Source organism: Diaphorina citri, unplaced genomic scaffold (assembly GCF_000475195.1).
Source record: "Diaphorina citri unplaced genomic scaffold, Diaci psyllid genome assembly version 1.1 scaffold1211, whole genome shotgun sequence".
Lineage (NCBI taxonomy): Eukaryota > Metazoa > Arthropoda > Insecta > Hemiptera > Psyllidae > Diaphorina > Diaphorina citri.
Window position 1 is genome coordinate 49,507 of NW_007378640.1, and position 17,128 is coordinate 66,634.

The 17,128-nt window shown below is 38.6% G+C and overlaps 3 protein-coding genes across 3 annotated transcripts; 2 read left to right on the plus strand and 1 right to left on the minus strand.

The window, feature by feature from the left end:
- The first annotated feature begins 6,566 nt into the window (after positions 1–6,566).
- Positions 6,567–7,715, plus strand: LOC103514727 (ubiquitin carboxyl-terminal hydrolase 30-like). The gene is made up of 3 exons (XM_008479628.2): positions 6,567–6,583; positions 6,869–7,029; positions 7,363–7,715. Exons 1-3 carry the CDS (start codon positions 6,567–6,569, stop codon positions 7,698–7,700), a joined length of 516 nt encoding a protein of 171 aa, XP_008477850.1. The 3' UTR covers positions 7,701–7,715.
- A 3,531-nt stretch (positions 7,716–11,246) lies between these two features.
- Positions 11,247–16,399, plus strand: LOC113469743. The gene is made up of 2 exons (XM_026827613.1): positions 11,247–11,842; positions 15,564–16,399. Exons 1-2 carry the CDS (start codon positions 11,464–11,466, stop codon positions 16,397–16,399), a joined length of 1,215 nt encoding a protein of 404 aa, XP_026683414.1. The 5' UTR covers positions 11,247–11,463.
- On the minus strand, positions 12,131–13,256 carry LOC113469742 (vegetative cell wall protein gp1-like). Its single transcript, XM_026827612.1, has one exon. It carries the CDS (start codon positions 13,185–13,187, stop codon positions 12,252–12,254), a length of 936 nt encoding a protein of 311 aa, XP_026683413.1. The 5' UTR covers positions 13,188–13,256; the 3' UTR covers positions 12,131–12,251.
- Positions 16,400–17,128: the final 729 nt, after the last annotated feature.

A 17,128-nucleotide genomic window follows, 5' to 3' on the forward strand; every position in this document is an offset into this window, starting at 1 on the left:
ATGAGTGTTATCTAAATTTCTGCTTTGAGTTCATTAGGGTCGTCGTGACAATTGAAATCGAGGCTCTTTGGTGTGGAGAAATGTGAAAAAAATCCCAAACCCAGGTTTTTTTTGGTTTTTTGGCTTTATGGTGCTCTGGACAAAATTTGCACCACCATTTTCGTGTTCCTGGTAAAAAGACCTTTAATTTGATGTATAGGTCGACTAGGTTTGGATAAGTCCTTCTATGGGGACAGAGTGACAGACGACACCGAAGCGAATACAATAGTCTGTCCCTTATACCTTTTTATTACTATTGTAATAATAAAGGAAGGACGGACTAAAAATGGATTTTTAGATTGTAAAAAAAAAGAAAAAAATCGTCCAAAATTTTTTTATGAAAAACACTCGAACCGGACCCCTATCGTAATGAAATCCAACTGGGCAACAAGTGTTTACTTTTTTTCAAAACAACGCGATACTTCACACATTCAAAAGAGTTCCTCAGCATAGTCGTACATGGCGCCTTTATTTTCCATGGAGGTATATTATCCCATAACTGCCCAGGATTTTTTTTTTTTTTTTTTTTTTTTTGAAAAACTGTTTTTAATGAAAAAGAAACACTTTCACTTCGATCATTTTTCCACTGGGCGTGGCCTTCTCGAGATATAGCCCGTGTCCATATGGACACTTGGGGCACATATCGTGTATCTTTTCGCGTGTCCATATGAACACCTAGGGCATTTACTGGGGCATTATATCACACTAAATAATAAGAATAAATAAATAAATAGAATGAGTTTGTTTTATGAAAAGTTTGGTTGTATTGCAAAAAATTAACAAAAAAGGCAGAAATACAGAAAATTATAAAATCAATGGGAACACTTCTGAATGGTTTTTCATTATTTAGAATCATATTGGGGTTTACATTATGTTTAGTTTTTGACCCAAGATCAACTTTCAGTCAAATTAGCGAGTGTGAAATGCTACAAAGCACTCAATACAAAGTCCAACATTGCACTTCATACACTCGAAGCGAACGGCAGAACTTTTTCCAGTACAATTTAGACCTACACATCTTCTTTTCTTCTCAATTTTTTTGATGTAGTGATGTAATCCATCAAACCTGGTATCTGGTAGTAAAGAACTTCTGAACATGCTTTGCGACCTGCCTGGATAGCCCTGTACAATAGCCCTTCTGAATTCCAGGTGTCTAATGGATTTGCCTGTACCACGCATATTCAGCCAAGCATTTTGAATCGATACATCTATCAACCAAGTTAGTAAAGGCCAATACCATTTCTTGTTCCTAATATGAATTCTGTAAGCAGACAAATTTTGATCCATACGATCTACACCCATGGTTCAAGTTGTCAGCTAGCCCTCCAGTGTCTTCATCACATGAGTCTTCATCTGATTCCACAGCTGCAGGTGGAGGAGCTATGTAGACCGTATCCACCACTGGATCCTCTTGGCCAAACAGAAGATCCAATGCTTCTTGGACCGTCAGGTCCGGAGCTAATCCATCTCTCAAACTCCTAAAAACAAAAAAATTAAAATTTGAAAAAAAAAAAAAAAAAAAAAAATTAAAAAAAAAAAAAATTAATCCACGGAACAAAAAAAAAAATAAATTTTAAAAAAAAAAAAAAAAAAAAAAAAAAAGAATGTATCTACGAAGCTAAAATTTGTCTCAAAGAAAGACATCCCAAACATGATAAACAAATAAATATGTTGCACGCACAAAACAATAGTTCAATTCAATACTTTCAAGCGGTCCAAAAGTACACGCTAGGTGCCCCAGGTGTCCATGTGGACACTCGCAACATTGGAGCACTATAACTTCAAAATGAAATAATTTATCACAAAAAGAAAAATTACTAATAATTACTTATTTAGTTTATTACATATTATTAAAAAATTAGGGACCTAAACAAAAAAAAAAAAATAATAATAATAGAAAGTAAAAAAAAAAAACAAAGATAAAATTAAACTTACTTGAAATAATTTATCACAAAATGGAAAAATACTAATAATTACTTATTTAGTTTATTACATATTATTAAAAAATTAAAGACCTAAACAAAAAAACAAAGATAAAATTAAACTTACTCTACGTCCACCTCCATGCTTTCTGCGAAAATATTGATCCAGAAATTGATGAGCTCTGTAAATTGTCACCAAGTGGAATGAGAATGACTTGGATCAGCAAAAAATGTTATAGTGTTTCTTGATCATCAGGGAACATAAAAAGTCACGTGGCACAACAGCGGCGCGCATGCGCAGAGCTAGAAAACACCTCTTCCAGCGTGTCCATATGGACACCTGGGTATATGATGGGTTATTTTCACATATTTCACTATTCAAATTTTTTACCATACATAAACGTTGGGGAAATAATTCGTTTGAGTTTCCGTAGTCCACTCACCACTGCAAGGTGCCCTTCTCCGTGTTCTTATTCTTACTTGAGGGATTTATCCCTTCTCGGGGATTTTTCGGGTCTGACTGGGATAAAAAACTTCTCAAGGACTTTGATGAAAAAATTAAAACTTAAAGTTAAATATCTCAGTTTGATGATTTTCATTTATTGCCCTTTTTGCACCCAGCCCCTCAATTCAGCTGGTAGGTAGTGTGCCAAAAGTTTAAGTGATTGGAAGGGTTGAAAATAAGAGGTAAAGGCAGAATGAAGGTAAGAGGTAAGGTAATTAATGAAAAAAAAGTACAAAGACACCAAAGAAACCTTTCTAAAACCTAGTCAAGTTTCCCCTAGATTTTGAAAAGATAATTAAAAAACATCACCTCTCTCTCTCCCTTTTACTTACTATCTCAATCATTCTCTTGCTCTCTCTCTCTCTTCCTTAATTTTATCACTCTTTCTCTCTTTATCTCTCTTCTCTCTTATCCAATCAAGGTTTTTTACCTTCTCACTCTCTCTTTCTCATTTCTCTCTCTCTCTCTTCCTGAATTTTGTATCTCTTTCTTTCTACATTTCTCTCTCTCTCTCTCTCTCTCTCTCTCTCTCTCTCTCTCTCTCTCTCTTTTTTGATACGCGAACGGTAACGAAAAAATACGGGTAGAATAGACCTCACGTCTCAATTGAGACTACCCGGTAGAATGATTAGAAAACCAAAACCGATAAAAGCTGAAAATATTGAAAATTATGTATCTGCAATTAATTAGTCCAGTTTATAATTTAAAATTGATTTGGAATGTGGGTGGGGGGGATTTAGCGACTATGGCTGGTCGCTAGTAAGTACCTACCAGTACGAAACAAAATCGTCACCAAGTGGAATGAGAATGACTTGGATCAGCAAAAAATGTTGTACTAGTGTTTCTTGATCATCAGGGAAGATAAAAAGTCACGTGGCATAACAGCGGCGCGCATGCGCAGAGCTAGAAAACACCTCTTCCAGCGTGTCCATATGGACACCTGGGGATATAATGGGCTAAACTTATAGGGTTCCTTCACTGGCAGCCTAGACCTAGGTGCATGCCTGCATGAAACGCGAAGAGATTATTTTTCAATTAAAATTAATATCATTCCACATGACTGCACGTTATGGGGGCAAACAGAGAAGCAAATTGCTAATGGCTCAGTGAGCTGTAGTCTCACTCAGAGGAAGGGCCACCATGGGGCCCCCTAAAGGCCAGATTGATCCGAGCAATCCAAAGAGCAAATGTCCTATGGGTGTTGAATATGTTTCTCTTGGAGGGTTTCAGCAGTCATTATATATAAGTTCTGTGGGTCAACTTGATAAGGAGAACCGTAACTATGGCTGGTTACTCTTGAATAAAAGAAAAGAAAAGGGGGGGTCGTGAATAAAAAGAGAGTTATGATGGGGCGAGGTCAATTGATATAGAAAGCTGATCAATTGGTAAAAGGAAATATGGGGAGTGGGTGAAAAAGCTACGAGTTGGGCGGAAAATGGGTGGTTGGGGTCGCGGGTAAAAAGAGTCACTATTGTTGGGTTGGGGTCGTGGATAAAAGAGTCACTAGTTGGGTTGGGGTCGTGGATAAAAGTGCAGAACTTCAAAGAATTATTATAATTTATTTGTTAAAAGCCGACATGTTTCGGCGGCACTCCCTCCATAATTTTAACCTTATACCTGCCCTCTTTCTGTGATCTCCTCTAGTCTTCTGTGTTCAGTGTACCTCGTTGTTTAGTGTTTCCTGTAGCCCTGATGATGGATTTTAAGGGATTTTTTTTAACCATTTTAAGGTATAATAATTTTTATTTATCTAATAAAATACATTAATTATTTAAATCAATATTTAAGGGTATTTGAGTGAAATTTAGAGTGTATGGCCGCCATACACGCCCTACGTGGACGCTACGCCACTGGTTGCATTACTAGGAAACCGTGATAGTCTTGAATTTGTTTTATGTTTTTTACCCAAAGTGGTATTGTTGGTAACAGCAGCCTCTAAGCAATGAAGGGTTTTTTTACTTGTAGTGGGAAGGTTTGGAAAATTGCTTTTCTCTTTAGCATACCCATGTTCACAGCGTGCTCCTTTTGGTGGTCTGCCCAAAGTTAGGACATGACGAGTTGATAGTGGTCTTTTTCGTCGAGCTATCGCCGTAGGTTGAACTCCAATCACCCTACCACCTTACTTTCTACTTGTTTTTGGCATCATAGAGGTATCGCCAAACACTCTGCAGAACGTGAAATTTGCACAACAAAAGCGATGAGTTTGGGAAGTTAGCCTTCAAGCTGTTCCTTTCAGTACTGGAGTCATCAGTCAGAATAACTCGAGGGAAGAAGTTCGGGTTGTCAAACAAGTTTTTCAGCATAGATATGCCTTTTGTCAGCACCTCCTCACGCTCTGAATCAGTAACCATGATTCCCAATGGTACAGCACCAGCAACACATTCCGTAAGAAACATGAAGACACGGCAACCATGTCGATCCATATTCCCTGAACTATCAACAAACATGATCTCCTTGGCACTCGCTAACTCAAGTACACGTTTTGACAAGGGACTATGGATGACAACCATGAGATTAGGTTCCTTGGTCATCACAGCACATGTCTTTCCACATTTAGCATTGTACTGCTCGATGAAGTTTTGTAGGGACACCAACATCTCTTCTCCAGAGGGATCACCATAAGTCTATTGAAAGATCTTGTAGTAAAGATCATAGCACCAATGTCTTGTAGGACACTTAGAACCATCTGCTACAACCTTGTAGTAGTCGTCTCCATGTTCATTGAACAAGTCAAGCGCTGACGATGGAGAATGTCCAGAGGAAAACAGTTCCGTGAACGTATTTTCCAACTCCTTGGTGGGGGGTCTGTGCTTGAGAGCAGAAGCAGTTCCAATGGTGTGGTTATGATTCCACAGGACCATGATTTCTGTAGGAAATCTTTCCAAGTAAGGATCTTTGCTCCTGAAAAGAAAAGACACATGGTTTTTACTAACTGGAAAATAACCTTTAATATTGAGTTCTATAGGATTCTGTGTATCACCCTGCATTTATTTATCGACTTCAAAAGTAGGAAAACTCAAGCACAATAAATTTCCTATACTGAAAATTTTATTAAATCCATTTTTCAACATAATACTTGCTTTTAGCACATTCAATATTATGGATCTTCACCCACAATGATTTTTGTGGATGATAAAGCTCAATTTTCTTTGAGCTTAGTGAGAAATCCACAAAAAGAATTTGGTATCAAACTAACTACATACAGAGGTATTCTTTAAACTCGCACTTCGTGCTCGGGACGGGGGCTTCGCCCCCCTCCACCCCCCGGGGGCTTCGCGTGTTCGCTACGCGGGGTTGCGTATACGGTCGCGCTGCGCGCTCCCGGGGTTCTTTGTAGGGGGCTTCGCGTGTTCGCTACGCGGGGTTGCGTATACGGTCGCGCTGCGCGCTCCCGGGGTTCTTTGTAAAATCTCCTCCTTCCATTGTAAATCTCCTCCTTTGTACGGCAAGCTTCTCTACCTAGAGACAACCTTCTACTTCCATACCTCGCGTCGGACTCCCCCTTTATAAACACTCGGTATATGATTTCCTATGGGGCAGATAGAGGTTGGGCACATTGAATATACATACCTATCTCACTCTTCAATCCGTATCTTCCACTGTAAAATGCCATGTAAGTGACTCTGAAGTTGACTGGATGTTACTCACTCTTCAATCCGTATCTTCCACTGTAAAATGCCATGTAAGTGACTCTGAAGTTGACTGGATGTTATAGGACGTTGACTGGATGTTGCTCTTTGGAAGGAGCCTCCCATTAACAACTAATTTCTCTCTTTCATTTTTAGCAATCTGAATCAAGAGATCCGTATTGGTTTGTGGTTGGCGGCCTTTGCGGCCAACTATATTTCTGTTACAGCTGTAAGTGTAAAAGAAAAGAAAGACTTGTTATTTAGTATTGAACTAAGTTCGGAAATACAAGTTACTTCTAAGAATAAGTCAAATCCAACAAAAGAATTACCATTAAAAAAGGGGCCAAGTTCTCTAGCACCTCTCAAAAAGTGTGGCCTACCAAAGTTGTGATATCTAAAAATACGGCCAAGTCAAATAACAACACAAAGATACCAAACCTACCATAATTGAAAATAGGTACAGACTACAGAATGGTTAAAGTTGAGATGTTAATATTCGAATCCCGGACTTGCAATTTTTCTTTCTCAAATTGATGATTTTATTTCTACAAAAATAAATGTGTGACATATGAAAAAAAAAAAAAAAAAAAAAAAAATTAAAAAAAAAACCTTGGCCCCATTTTTTTATATTTAAAATACTTGTTATTGTTATTGTTATTGTTATTGTTATTGTTATTGTTATTATTGTTATTATTATTATTATTATTATTAATATTATTATTACCTATTATTTTATTTTTATTAATTTAATTCTACAAATACTGTTTTTCCAGGTGTGCTGTGTGTGGCCATGAAAACCCTCTTAAATACGACAATTTTGACTCTCTGAGTCTACATCTACCGCAGAGGTCAACTCTTGGCCAGACACATAGTTTGACTGGACTATTAGAAGACTTTGTTGATACAGAAATCATCAACGAGTTTGAATGTGAGAGTAAGTATGAACCTAGTTTTTTTTTCTAGTTAGGCGCTTGACTGTACTACTAGATATTTTTATCATTATTATGGCTTCAATTTTCACATTCATACAAGAACGGCACACACTGCCCATCTATCGGGGAACAAGCAATATTCTTAAGGATTGGTGGGTTGGAAATTTATATGAGTGATAGAGGGAACTGTAACAACTGAGGTCTTATCGTCCTGAGATCGAAGAGAGGAGGACAGAATAGTAGAAAGTATCTGTTTAAAATGAAATTCGCCTAAAAACAAAAGAACTTACACTAATTTCTAGGTTCTCAAACAAATTATTTCCCATTTTTTCCAGTGTGTAATAAAGACAGACTCCGCAACAGTACAGTGTCTAATGACCTCAACAGTGTCGAAGACTCGAGCAGTGAAAACGGGGGCAACCCAACCCCTGGCTCCCTGGGTAACCAAACCAGCCAGGGTATCCCAACCAGACCGGCTAAAGTCCTCTGTGACGCTGTCCGCACACTGCGACTAGGCAAGCTACCGCCCTGTCTGTGTTTGCATATACACCGGACATTCTATTCCAGTCATGGTGCGTACAAGCGCCAAGACTATGTGGACTTCCCCGAGTACCTTGTGATGGATCCTTATACGTACAACGCTGTGCTTCGGGAGAAAGAGGTAGGTGGATAAATAAAAAGTACTAGATACACTAGGTCATGTTAACTTTTGAATAACTATGTACTATAAAACTCCAAGCTAGGTCTAAGTTGTAAGAGCCTGTTCCCACTTGTCGTGAGTTGTGCCAATTGAGGTGTCTCATGTGAGAGACTATAATAATAAACATAAATAAATAAACGTATTCTCTTTTCCGAGATAAAATTATTTTTTACGTAGATATCACGCCGCAAAATTTGCCCGCGAAAAAAAAAAAAAAAAACCGCGATAGATCAGTTGCGCTTACTTGGGTGATGTTTCAAAGTCAAAGAGCAGGAAAAATGAGGACCAATGGAATTTTTCTTTTACTTCTACGACTTCTAGATACCGAGATAAATCGATTTAAAAAATACCTTGTAAGCGCTAGGTCGCGGATTCGATTCCTGCCCGGGGGCGGATTTTACCACCTGAACGGATAAGGTTCGTTCTCGGAACGGCTGGCTTTCTCCTCTCCTGTCTTCCTTTCTCTGTTCGCTATCAGGAGTAGAAAAGACGTTTACAAAGAATATATATATTGTAATTGTAATTGTAATTTGTTTATTTGCATCAATAATATTATAGATTACAATATTGCAAGGGTATATACACAAAAGAAGGTGTAAAATGGAAAACTCTGCCAGTTCTGAGCCCATTTGCGTTTTTAATATTTAGTAGGGTGGTATGAGGTACTTATATTTTTCATTGGGGCACAGAAATTAATGGATGCAAACTTCCCCATACTAAGAGAGTCACCTCTCTTGTCTTGTGGGTAAAGTGAGCCGTGTTTTGAATCTGGGATTTCCAGCTTTCTCCTTTTCCTCCTCTTCCATTTCTCTCTTGATTTTCTCCTTTTTTCCCTGTCTCCTTATTTCACTTAGTTTTCCTATCTTTTACATTACTAAGTGCATAGTAAAGTTAAAGTGTTTCGCTCTCCATCTATACCACTGTGGCTCTTTCTTATGATGAAAATAGAAAAAAAAAAAAAAAAATGTCATAAATAGGTTAACAAAAGTGGCAGATTTTATTCCATGAATATAATATTAGATAGACCAAAGGGAATTCGCGATCCCCGATGGCCGCTCCCCAATAACGTTGCTGAAATGATTTAAACATGTTCATAAAATAGGTATATAGGCATAGTGATTGGCCAATGGCCATACTTCATCAGCACCGTCATTGGGATCGGACACAGGAAACCGCGAAACCCCTATAAAACACCAATTAGTGGATCTTAAACATAGTTTAACCTAGCAAGCAACTCGTTAACTTCACTTTTCAGATGGAAATTGTATTCTCCCTCAGCCATCCCTTGAGCCTCAATTTGAACTTATTTCTATCAGATTCCTCTTTTATTTCTTGAGGTAGTTGTGCATACATATATTATTGTCGAAAAACCACAGAGTACTCGATGTGGTCGAGTTATTACAAAGCCTTTGAGATTTGATTAGTATCAATAGTGTTAGATTGAAATATTAGTTATTAGTGAATCGTTCATTGTTTTGTATTATGACTTTAATTTGTACCTAATTAATTTCAATTTGTAGAGTTATGCTAAAAAGTATTGAATATTGCCGTAGAGCGCAGCACTGTACGGAGGGGGGTTTTCATTTTTGTTTTGATTATAATTTTGAAGATGGCGGAGATAGCCGCTTGTTCCTGTGTGTGTGACTGTGTGTCATGATAGCGTTTGATTTTTTTGTGTTTTTTCTAAAAATAAAGAATAAAGTTGAATAAAGTTTAATCATTCCAATATCTGGCTTTTGGTTTTTTAATTATTCACAACAGGTTATGCGCCCAGTAAATGTGAGTACAGTGTAGACGTAGACGTGAGTACCTATGAAAGTGTTGAGCTGTTGTGAGCATCATTTTAAAAAAATGTCCAGTCATATATTTTTACACCTAAATATTGGATGGAATTTTGACCTTTTGTAGTATTTTTCTTGGGTAGGATTATATTTTTTCGTCTTAGCGTATTATAACCCATAATCTGGTTTGTGGTCCTTGATTGCAACGCTGGGAACTTACAGCGTGCGTCTATCACCATCCTCAAACTAGGCCCAAACTAAAGTCTTGTAGTTATTTTTGAAGGCCTCTTCCAGGGCATCTCTCTCAATGATGGAGTAAGCTCCGTGTTTTTTAAGTTTATTTGGTGGAGTTCTTATATGGTTCAAGCGAGCTGAAATCAAAATGAGAAAAACTGGTAGCCTATCACAAGAGAAACTTTACAACGAGAAACTTCGTTCTTGAGTATTATGGTCTAATTAATAATGAAAATCTATTTCAAACCAAGTTGTGCAAGAACGAACTGGAGATAGAGAACAACTGGCCCAAGGAGCTGCCAAGAGGCATCAGATTAAAAATATACTCAATAATCTCTATATACAGGGTGGTTCGTGATTTGCGAACCACGCTTATATCTCAGAAACGGCTGGGAATTAAGGAATGAAATAAACGGCATCATGTAGATGAAATTTTGATGATTAAAATGGCTTTTTTTAAATTTGCAATTTTTTTTGCAAAATGGCCCATTTTTTGCCAAATATAGGTCACTCTTATGGGAACCCCTATTTTTTATTTAATTTTTGGAATCAGCATAAAATTTTAATTAAAAAAATGTATTCACTCGAAAAAATTTGCTCTGCAAAAATTTGCACAAATCGCGATTTTGTGTGCGTCAGTGACCCCAGATTTGATGAACAACGCAGTTGGTCCTGAGTTAGAGCGAAGAATGCCTTACTGTGTACAAACAGATGGATCTCATTTTGAACAGCTTTTATAAATTTGTTTGTTGTTGTTGATTGTTGTTGAAATAGTTAAGTGAATAATACAAAAACTAAAGAAATAATTAAGAAATTGTTTTTCTTTCTCACAGTGTACAGAATTTTTGTAGAGCAAATTTTTTCGAGTGAATACATTTTTTCAATTAAAATTTTATGCTGATTCCAAAAATTAAATAAAAAATGGGGGTTCCCATAAAAGTGACCTATATTTGGCAAAAATGGGCCGCTTTGCAAAAAAATTGCAAATTTAAAAAATGCCATTTTAATCATCAAAATTTCATCTACATGATGCCGTTTATTTCATTCCTTAATTCCCAGCCGTTTCTGAGATATAAGCGTGGTTCGCAAATCACGAACCACCCTGTATAGAGGAGGTCATGAGAGTTCTTTTGATTGAGCATACACCCTGGTCCGTTGTTGTGGCCTACATGATTGACACACGGATACATTTGAGGTCATGAGAGTTCTTTTGATTGAGCATACACCCTGGTCCGTTGTTGTGGCCTACATGATTGACACACGGATACATTTGTGCAATAATATGACAAAATAAAAATATACAGGAAAATAAAATTGCAAAGAAAAATGAACATTATAGTTATTGGAAATAAAAACAAAAACAACTTATGTACATAATTTTGACAAAACAAATTTACAGGCTACAGAATAAAGATAAAATAAAAATATACAGGAACATAAAATTGCAAAAAAAAAAAAAAAAAAAAAAAAAAAAAAAAAAAAAAAAAAAAAAAGAATAAAGTTTAATCATTCCAATATCTGGCTTTTGGTTTTTTAATTATTCACAACAGGTTATGCGCCCAGTAAATGTGAGTACAGTGTAGACGTAGACGTGAGTACCTATGAAAGTGTTGAGCTGTTGTGAGCATCATTTTAAAAAAATGTCCAGTGTCTTGAAAAGTGTTTCAATAGAAATTGATCTGTAAAAGTGTTCCTATTGGAATTGAAACTGATGTGTAAAAATGTCTATGTCTAAATTTGGAATCAAACCCTTTGATGGGAAAAACTTTGGTAACTTCTTGTACAGAATTGAGGCAATTCTAGATGAAAATGATTGTAAGGAGGCAATTGAGGAACCTATGAAAGAAAGTGATTCTGCCAAAAGTAAGAAGAAGAATGCTATTGCTAAATCAATCCTAATCCAATGTATGTCAGATGAGTGCTTAGATCTCATAAAAGAATGTGAAACAGCATACGAGATCATCAAAACACTTAAACAGAATTATGCTAGAAAATCACTAACAGAACAGATGCAACTGAAAAGACAACTTGCAAATCTGAAATTTGACGAGAAAGTTCCTTTGAAAGAATTCTTCATCCGATTTGATGCATTGATCAGAGATCTCAGAGTGGTATTCCTAAGGAAATGTGGCATGAAACCCTGATAACAGCCACATACTTATTGAACCGGAGCCCTACAACTTCAAATGTGTTAACACCAGCAGAATTTTGGTATAAGTCCAAGCCTGACTTATCTAACTTGAAGATTTTTGGTTGTGCTGCATTTAGTTTGGTTCCACATGAATTGCAAACTAGCAAGTTGAATTCAAGATGTCAAGGGTGATGGTGTGTGGGGGTGGAGTGATGGTCTGTGGGGGTGGGGTGATGATTTGGGAGGGGAGGGGGGGAGAGATGGGACGTTCAGGGGACATATCAAAGGTAGATTCTGGGGAATGAGGAGGAGAAACAGCAGGACCACTGGGGAGAACTTGGGAACGGGAGAGAGTCTGAAGAAGGGAGGAAAGAAGCCTCACAAATCTAGGAGCTTGTGGAAGGCGGGTGATGGTCTGTGGGGGTCGGGTGATGGTCTGTGGGGGTCAGGTGATGGTCTGTGGGGGTCGGGTGATGGTCTGTGGGGGTCGGGTGATGGTCTGTGGGGGTCAGGTGATGGTCTGTGGGGGTCAGGTGATGGTCTGTGGGGGTCAGGTGATGGTCTGTGGGGGTCAGGTGATGGTCTGTGGGGGTCAGGTGATGGTCTGTGGGGGTCAGGTGATGGTCTGTGGGGGTCAGGTGATGGTCTGTGGGGGTCAGGTGATGGTCTGTGGGGGTCAGGTGATGGTCTGTGGGGGTCAGGTGATGGTCTGTGGGGGTCAGGTGATGGTCTGTGGGGGTCAGGTGATGGTCTGTGGGGGTCAGGTGATGGTCTGTGGGGGTCAGGTGATGGTCGGTGGGGGTTGGGTGATGATTTGGGAGTGGAGAGAGGATGAATGGGTGAGGGGTGAGGAGAATGTGAGTGGATGAGGGAGGGAATAGGGATGTAGTGTGAGAAGTGAGGGGGAGAAGGGGAAGAGATGGGACGTTCAGGGGACATGCTGAAGGTAGATTCTAGGGAATGAGGAGAACTTGAGATTGGGAGAGAGTGAAGAAGGGAAGAAGGAAGCCTCACAAATCTGAGAGGTTGTGGAGTAGGGACTGGGGGAATGACTGGGGCAGAGGCTACAGTAGAAGAAGACAAAGGTGGATGAAATGACGTGACTGTAGAAGGGGCTGGGGTAGTGACTGGGGCAGGGGCCAAAGAATCTATCTGAATGATGGGATGGGCTGGATGGGAATGTCCCAGAATGGCACTAATTTCTTCAAAATATTGAGGGGTTGATATTGGGGCAGTTCCTGTTGTCCCAGGAAGTCTACCCGCCAAATAGCTAGTATGTTTCCGATACATTCTCTCGACTCGAGGTTCCTCCATTTCTCGTTACGAGACGCCAAGATCTTCGAGACCAGTGGAGTTGACCTTGCTGGTCCATTATTTGTAAAGGATAACAAAGGAAACCTAAAGAAAGTCTGGATCTGTTTATTCACATGTGCTGTATATCGTGCAGTAAGACTAGAATTAGTATTCTCCCTATCTACAGACAGTTTTATCATGGCATTAAGAAGATGGTAGTAACTTTACCTGTTTCAAAAATGTTTGTGATAGACTTGACTGGGACACTATAGCAAGTTACAGTACTGCAAGGAAAATTGAATGGCGTCTCATCCCTCCTTCATCACCCTGGTGGGGTGGATGGTGGGAGCGTTTAGTAGGAGTTATGAAATCAGTTCTGAAGAAGATACTTGGACGAGCTTGTGTAGATACAGAAGTCTTACAGACCATTCTAGGTGATTGTGAGTAAATCATGAACCAAAGACCACTCACATACCTATCAGAGAAGATCCATCAGACTTGGCCGTACTTACACCAGCTATGTTCCTGAACGAGATCCAAGAAGTTGGTGTGCCTGAGTGGGAACTCATCCAACCCACAGATTTAAGAAAAAGGTATGTTCATAGACAAGAGTTGGTGAAAGGTCTTCGTGAAAGATTTCGCACAGAATATTTGGGTCAATTGCAGTTGTTCTCAAATAAAGCCAGTGGACTCAGTATCAAGGTTGGAGACGTTGTTCTCATTGGCGATGACAATGTCAAGAGAATTGACTGGCCAGTTGGTCTGGTCATTGAACTTATCAAAGGACGTGATATGGCTGTTCGGGTAGTACGTGTACGCACAATCAATGGAGTGGTTACAAGATCAGTACAACGTATTTATCCACTTGAACTTCACTTAGATTCAGATTCAAAGGAATTTAGCTTGTGAGTCAGTCATTCCTGACATAGGTAATCCTAACAATTCACTATCAGAAGTCAAATCTCCTAAAAGAAGAGTAGCTAGACAAGTAAAGGTTGTTGTCAAAAAACCACAGAGTACTCGATGTGGTCGAGTTATCACAAAGCCTCTGAGATTTGATTAGTATCTATAGTGTTAGATTGAAATATGAGTTATTCGTGAATTGTTCTTTGTATTATACTATGACTTTAATTTCTAAATTGTACCTAATTAATTTCGATTTGTTCAAGGCTTAGCTTTTAGCTGTTCAAAGTAGTTAGTTTTTCCTCCTTTGAAAATATGTTTGTAAAGTTTGATTTTTAGACAGCTACTTGTTTAAGCATATAATTTCTTGATTAGGCAGGTATTGTATTAGTCATTATTTTTTGAAGGAAGAAAAAATTGGTTCTTTAAGTTTGGTCATTAAGATTGATAAGGATCTATTATGTACATTGTTAACCTTATGATACTAGATAATTTTGATATACCTGATGACTTTTACCAAAGTGTATTTTGGATTAATGTAAATATTGTCATAGTGAATTTATTTTTATTAGCCCTTCATTGACCATTGTGACTTAAATTGTTTGGATTATTTTTGGGTTAATATTGTGGAATCCAATGGTGAAAACTGCATCTTTCTAGCTCATCTAGAAGTGGGTTAGAATTAGTATGAGTGAGTGAGTGAGTCAGTGAGTGAGTGAGTGAGTGAGTGATTGAGTGAGTGAGTCAGTCAGTCAGTCAGTTACACAAGGGGCTGTATATATTTAAGACTAGCTGAATTCCGTCACTTCGCTCCGGAATCCCGCTAGCTTAACGCCAATTTCAGGAATCCAATGGTGAAAACTGCATCTTTCTAGCTCATCTAGAAGTGGGTTAGAATTAGTATGAGTGAGTGAGTGAGTCATTGAGTGAGTGAGTCAGTCAGTCAGTGAGTCAGTTACACAAGGGGCTGTATATATTTAAGACTAGCTGAATTCCGTCACTTCGCTCCGGAATCCCGCTAGCTTAACGCCAATTTCTGCAAACTCAGACCCAATGTCACTAACAGTAACCCGATCAGACCCAATGTCACTAACAGTAACCAGTTCTGAGCCCATTTGTGTTTTTAATTTTTAGTAGGGTGGTATGAGGTACTTATATTTTTCATTGGGGCACAGAAATTAATGGATGCAAACTTCCCCATACTAAGAGAGTCAGGAGGCAATTGAGGAACCTATGAAAGAAAGTGATTCTGCCAAAAGTAAGAAGAAGAATGCTATTGCCAAATCAATCCTAATCCAATGTATGTCAGACGAGTGCTTAGGTCTCATAAAAGAATGTGAAACAGCATACGACATTATCAAAAACTTAAACAGAATTATGCTAGAAAATCACTAACAGAACAGATGCAACTGAAAAGACAACTTGCAAATCTGAAATTTGACGAGAAAGTTCATTTGAAAGAATTCTTCATCCGATTTGATGCATTGATCAGAGATCTCAAAGATTGTGGTATTGTTATTAGAGAGAAGGAGAGGATTTGTAATCTTTTGTTCGCCATGCCCAAGTCATATGATTTCGTAACTTCTAGTTTGGAAACACTAGAAAATGTAAATGGTTTGAATATGGACTTTGTTAAAAACCGTTTGCTAAGTGAAGAAGTGAAAAAGTGTAGACATGTCAATGTTGACCAAGCATCTACTGATAAACCTGCTGTGTTTCATGATCATGTAATTCGTTGTTATTTATGTAATCAATTGGGTCACAAGAAAATTGATTGTCCCAAACTGGAGAAGGATTGTAACAAACAACGGTATTATAATAACCCTACTTACAACAAACACAAGGAATTTAGACAGTATGACAACAAACCTGTTGGTAAGTCTTATCATTATCAGTACAAAGAGAAGGAGAGGATTTGTAATCTTTTGCTCGCCATGCCCAGGTCATATGATTTCGTAACTTCTAGTTTGGAAACACTAGAAAATGTAAATGGTTTGAATATGGACTTTGTTAAAAACCGTTTGCTAAGTGAAGAAGTGAAAAAGTGTAGACATGTCAATGTTGACCAAGCATCTACTGATAAACCTGCTGTGTTTCATGATCATGTAATTCGTTGTTATTTATGTAATCAATTGGGTTACAAGAAAATTGATTGTCCCAAACTGGAGAAGGATTGTAACAAACAACGGTATTATAATAACCCTACTTACAACAAACACAAGGAATTTAGACAGTATGACAACAAACCTGTTGGTAAGTCTTATCATTATCAGTACAATAATGAGCCTCATCAGTTCAATAAATCATCTTTGTTCTTGATTTTGAACTAATCCCGACATTAAATTCAACAACCTGTTGTTAAATCGTTCTTGGGCTTCCATTGTCTCTCTCCTATACCTTCTTGTTTCTTCATCCCTCATCACCTGCAATCTCCTGTCCTCTCTTGTTTCCTCTTCCATCCTTTCCACCAAATTTCTCGTGTCTGCCCTTCTTTGTCTTTCGTGGTCCTCAATCCTTCTAAGAATTCTATCTACTTTTTGTTCTTTCGTCGTCGTCGTCCTCCTCGCAGTCACCCTCCTAGCAGCCGTGGTTTGTCTGTGTGGAGTTTGTGGGGGTCGGGTGATGGTCTGTGGGGGTGGAGTGATGGTCTGTGGGGGTCGGGTGATGATTTGGGAGTGGAGGGGGGGAGAGATGGGACGTTCAGGGGACATATCAAAGGTAGATTCTGGGGAATGAGGAGGAGAAACAGCAGGACCACTGGGGAGAACTTGGGAACGGGAGAGAGTCTGAAGAAGGGAGGAAAGAAGCCTCACAAATCTAGGAGCTTGTGGAAGGCGGGTGATGGTCTGTGGGGGTCGGGTGATGGTCTGTGGGGGTCAGGTGATGGTCTGTGGAAGGCGGGTGATGGTCTGTGGGGGTCAGGTGATGGTCTGTGGGAGTCGGGTGATGGTCTGGGGGGCTTTGTGAATTAAAGAATGTACTACATGTACCACATGCTAGTTACTATCTGTAAAAAGATTAGATAAGTCTGGTTTTAGTGTTTTATTTGAAAATGGTGA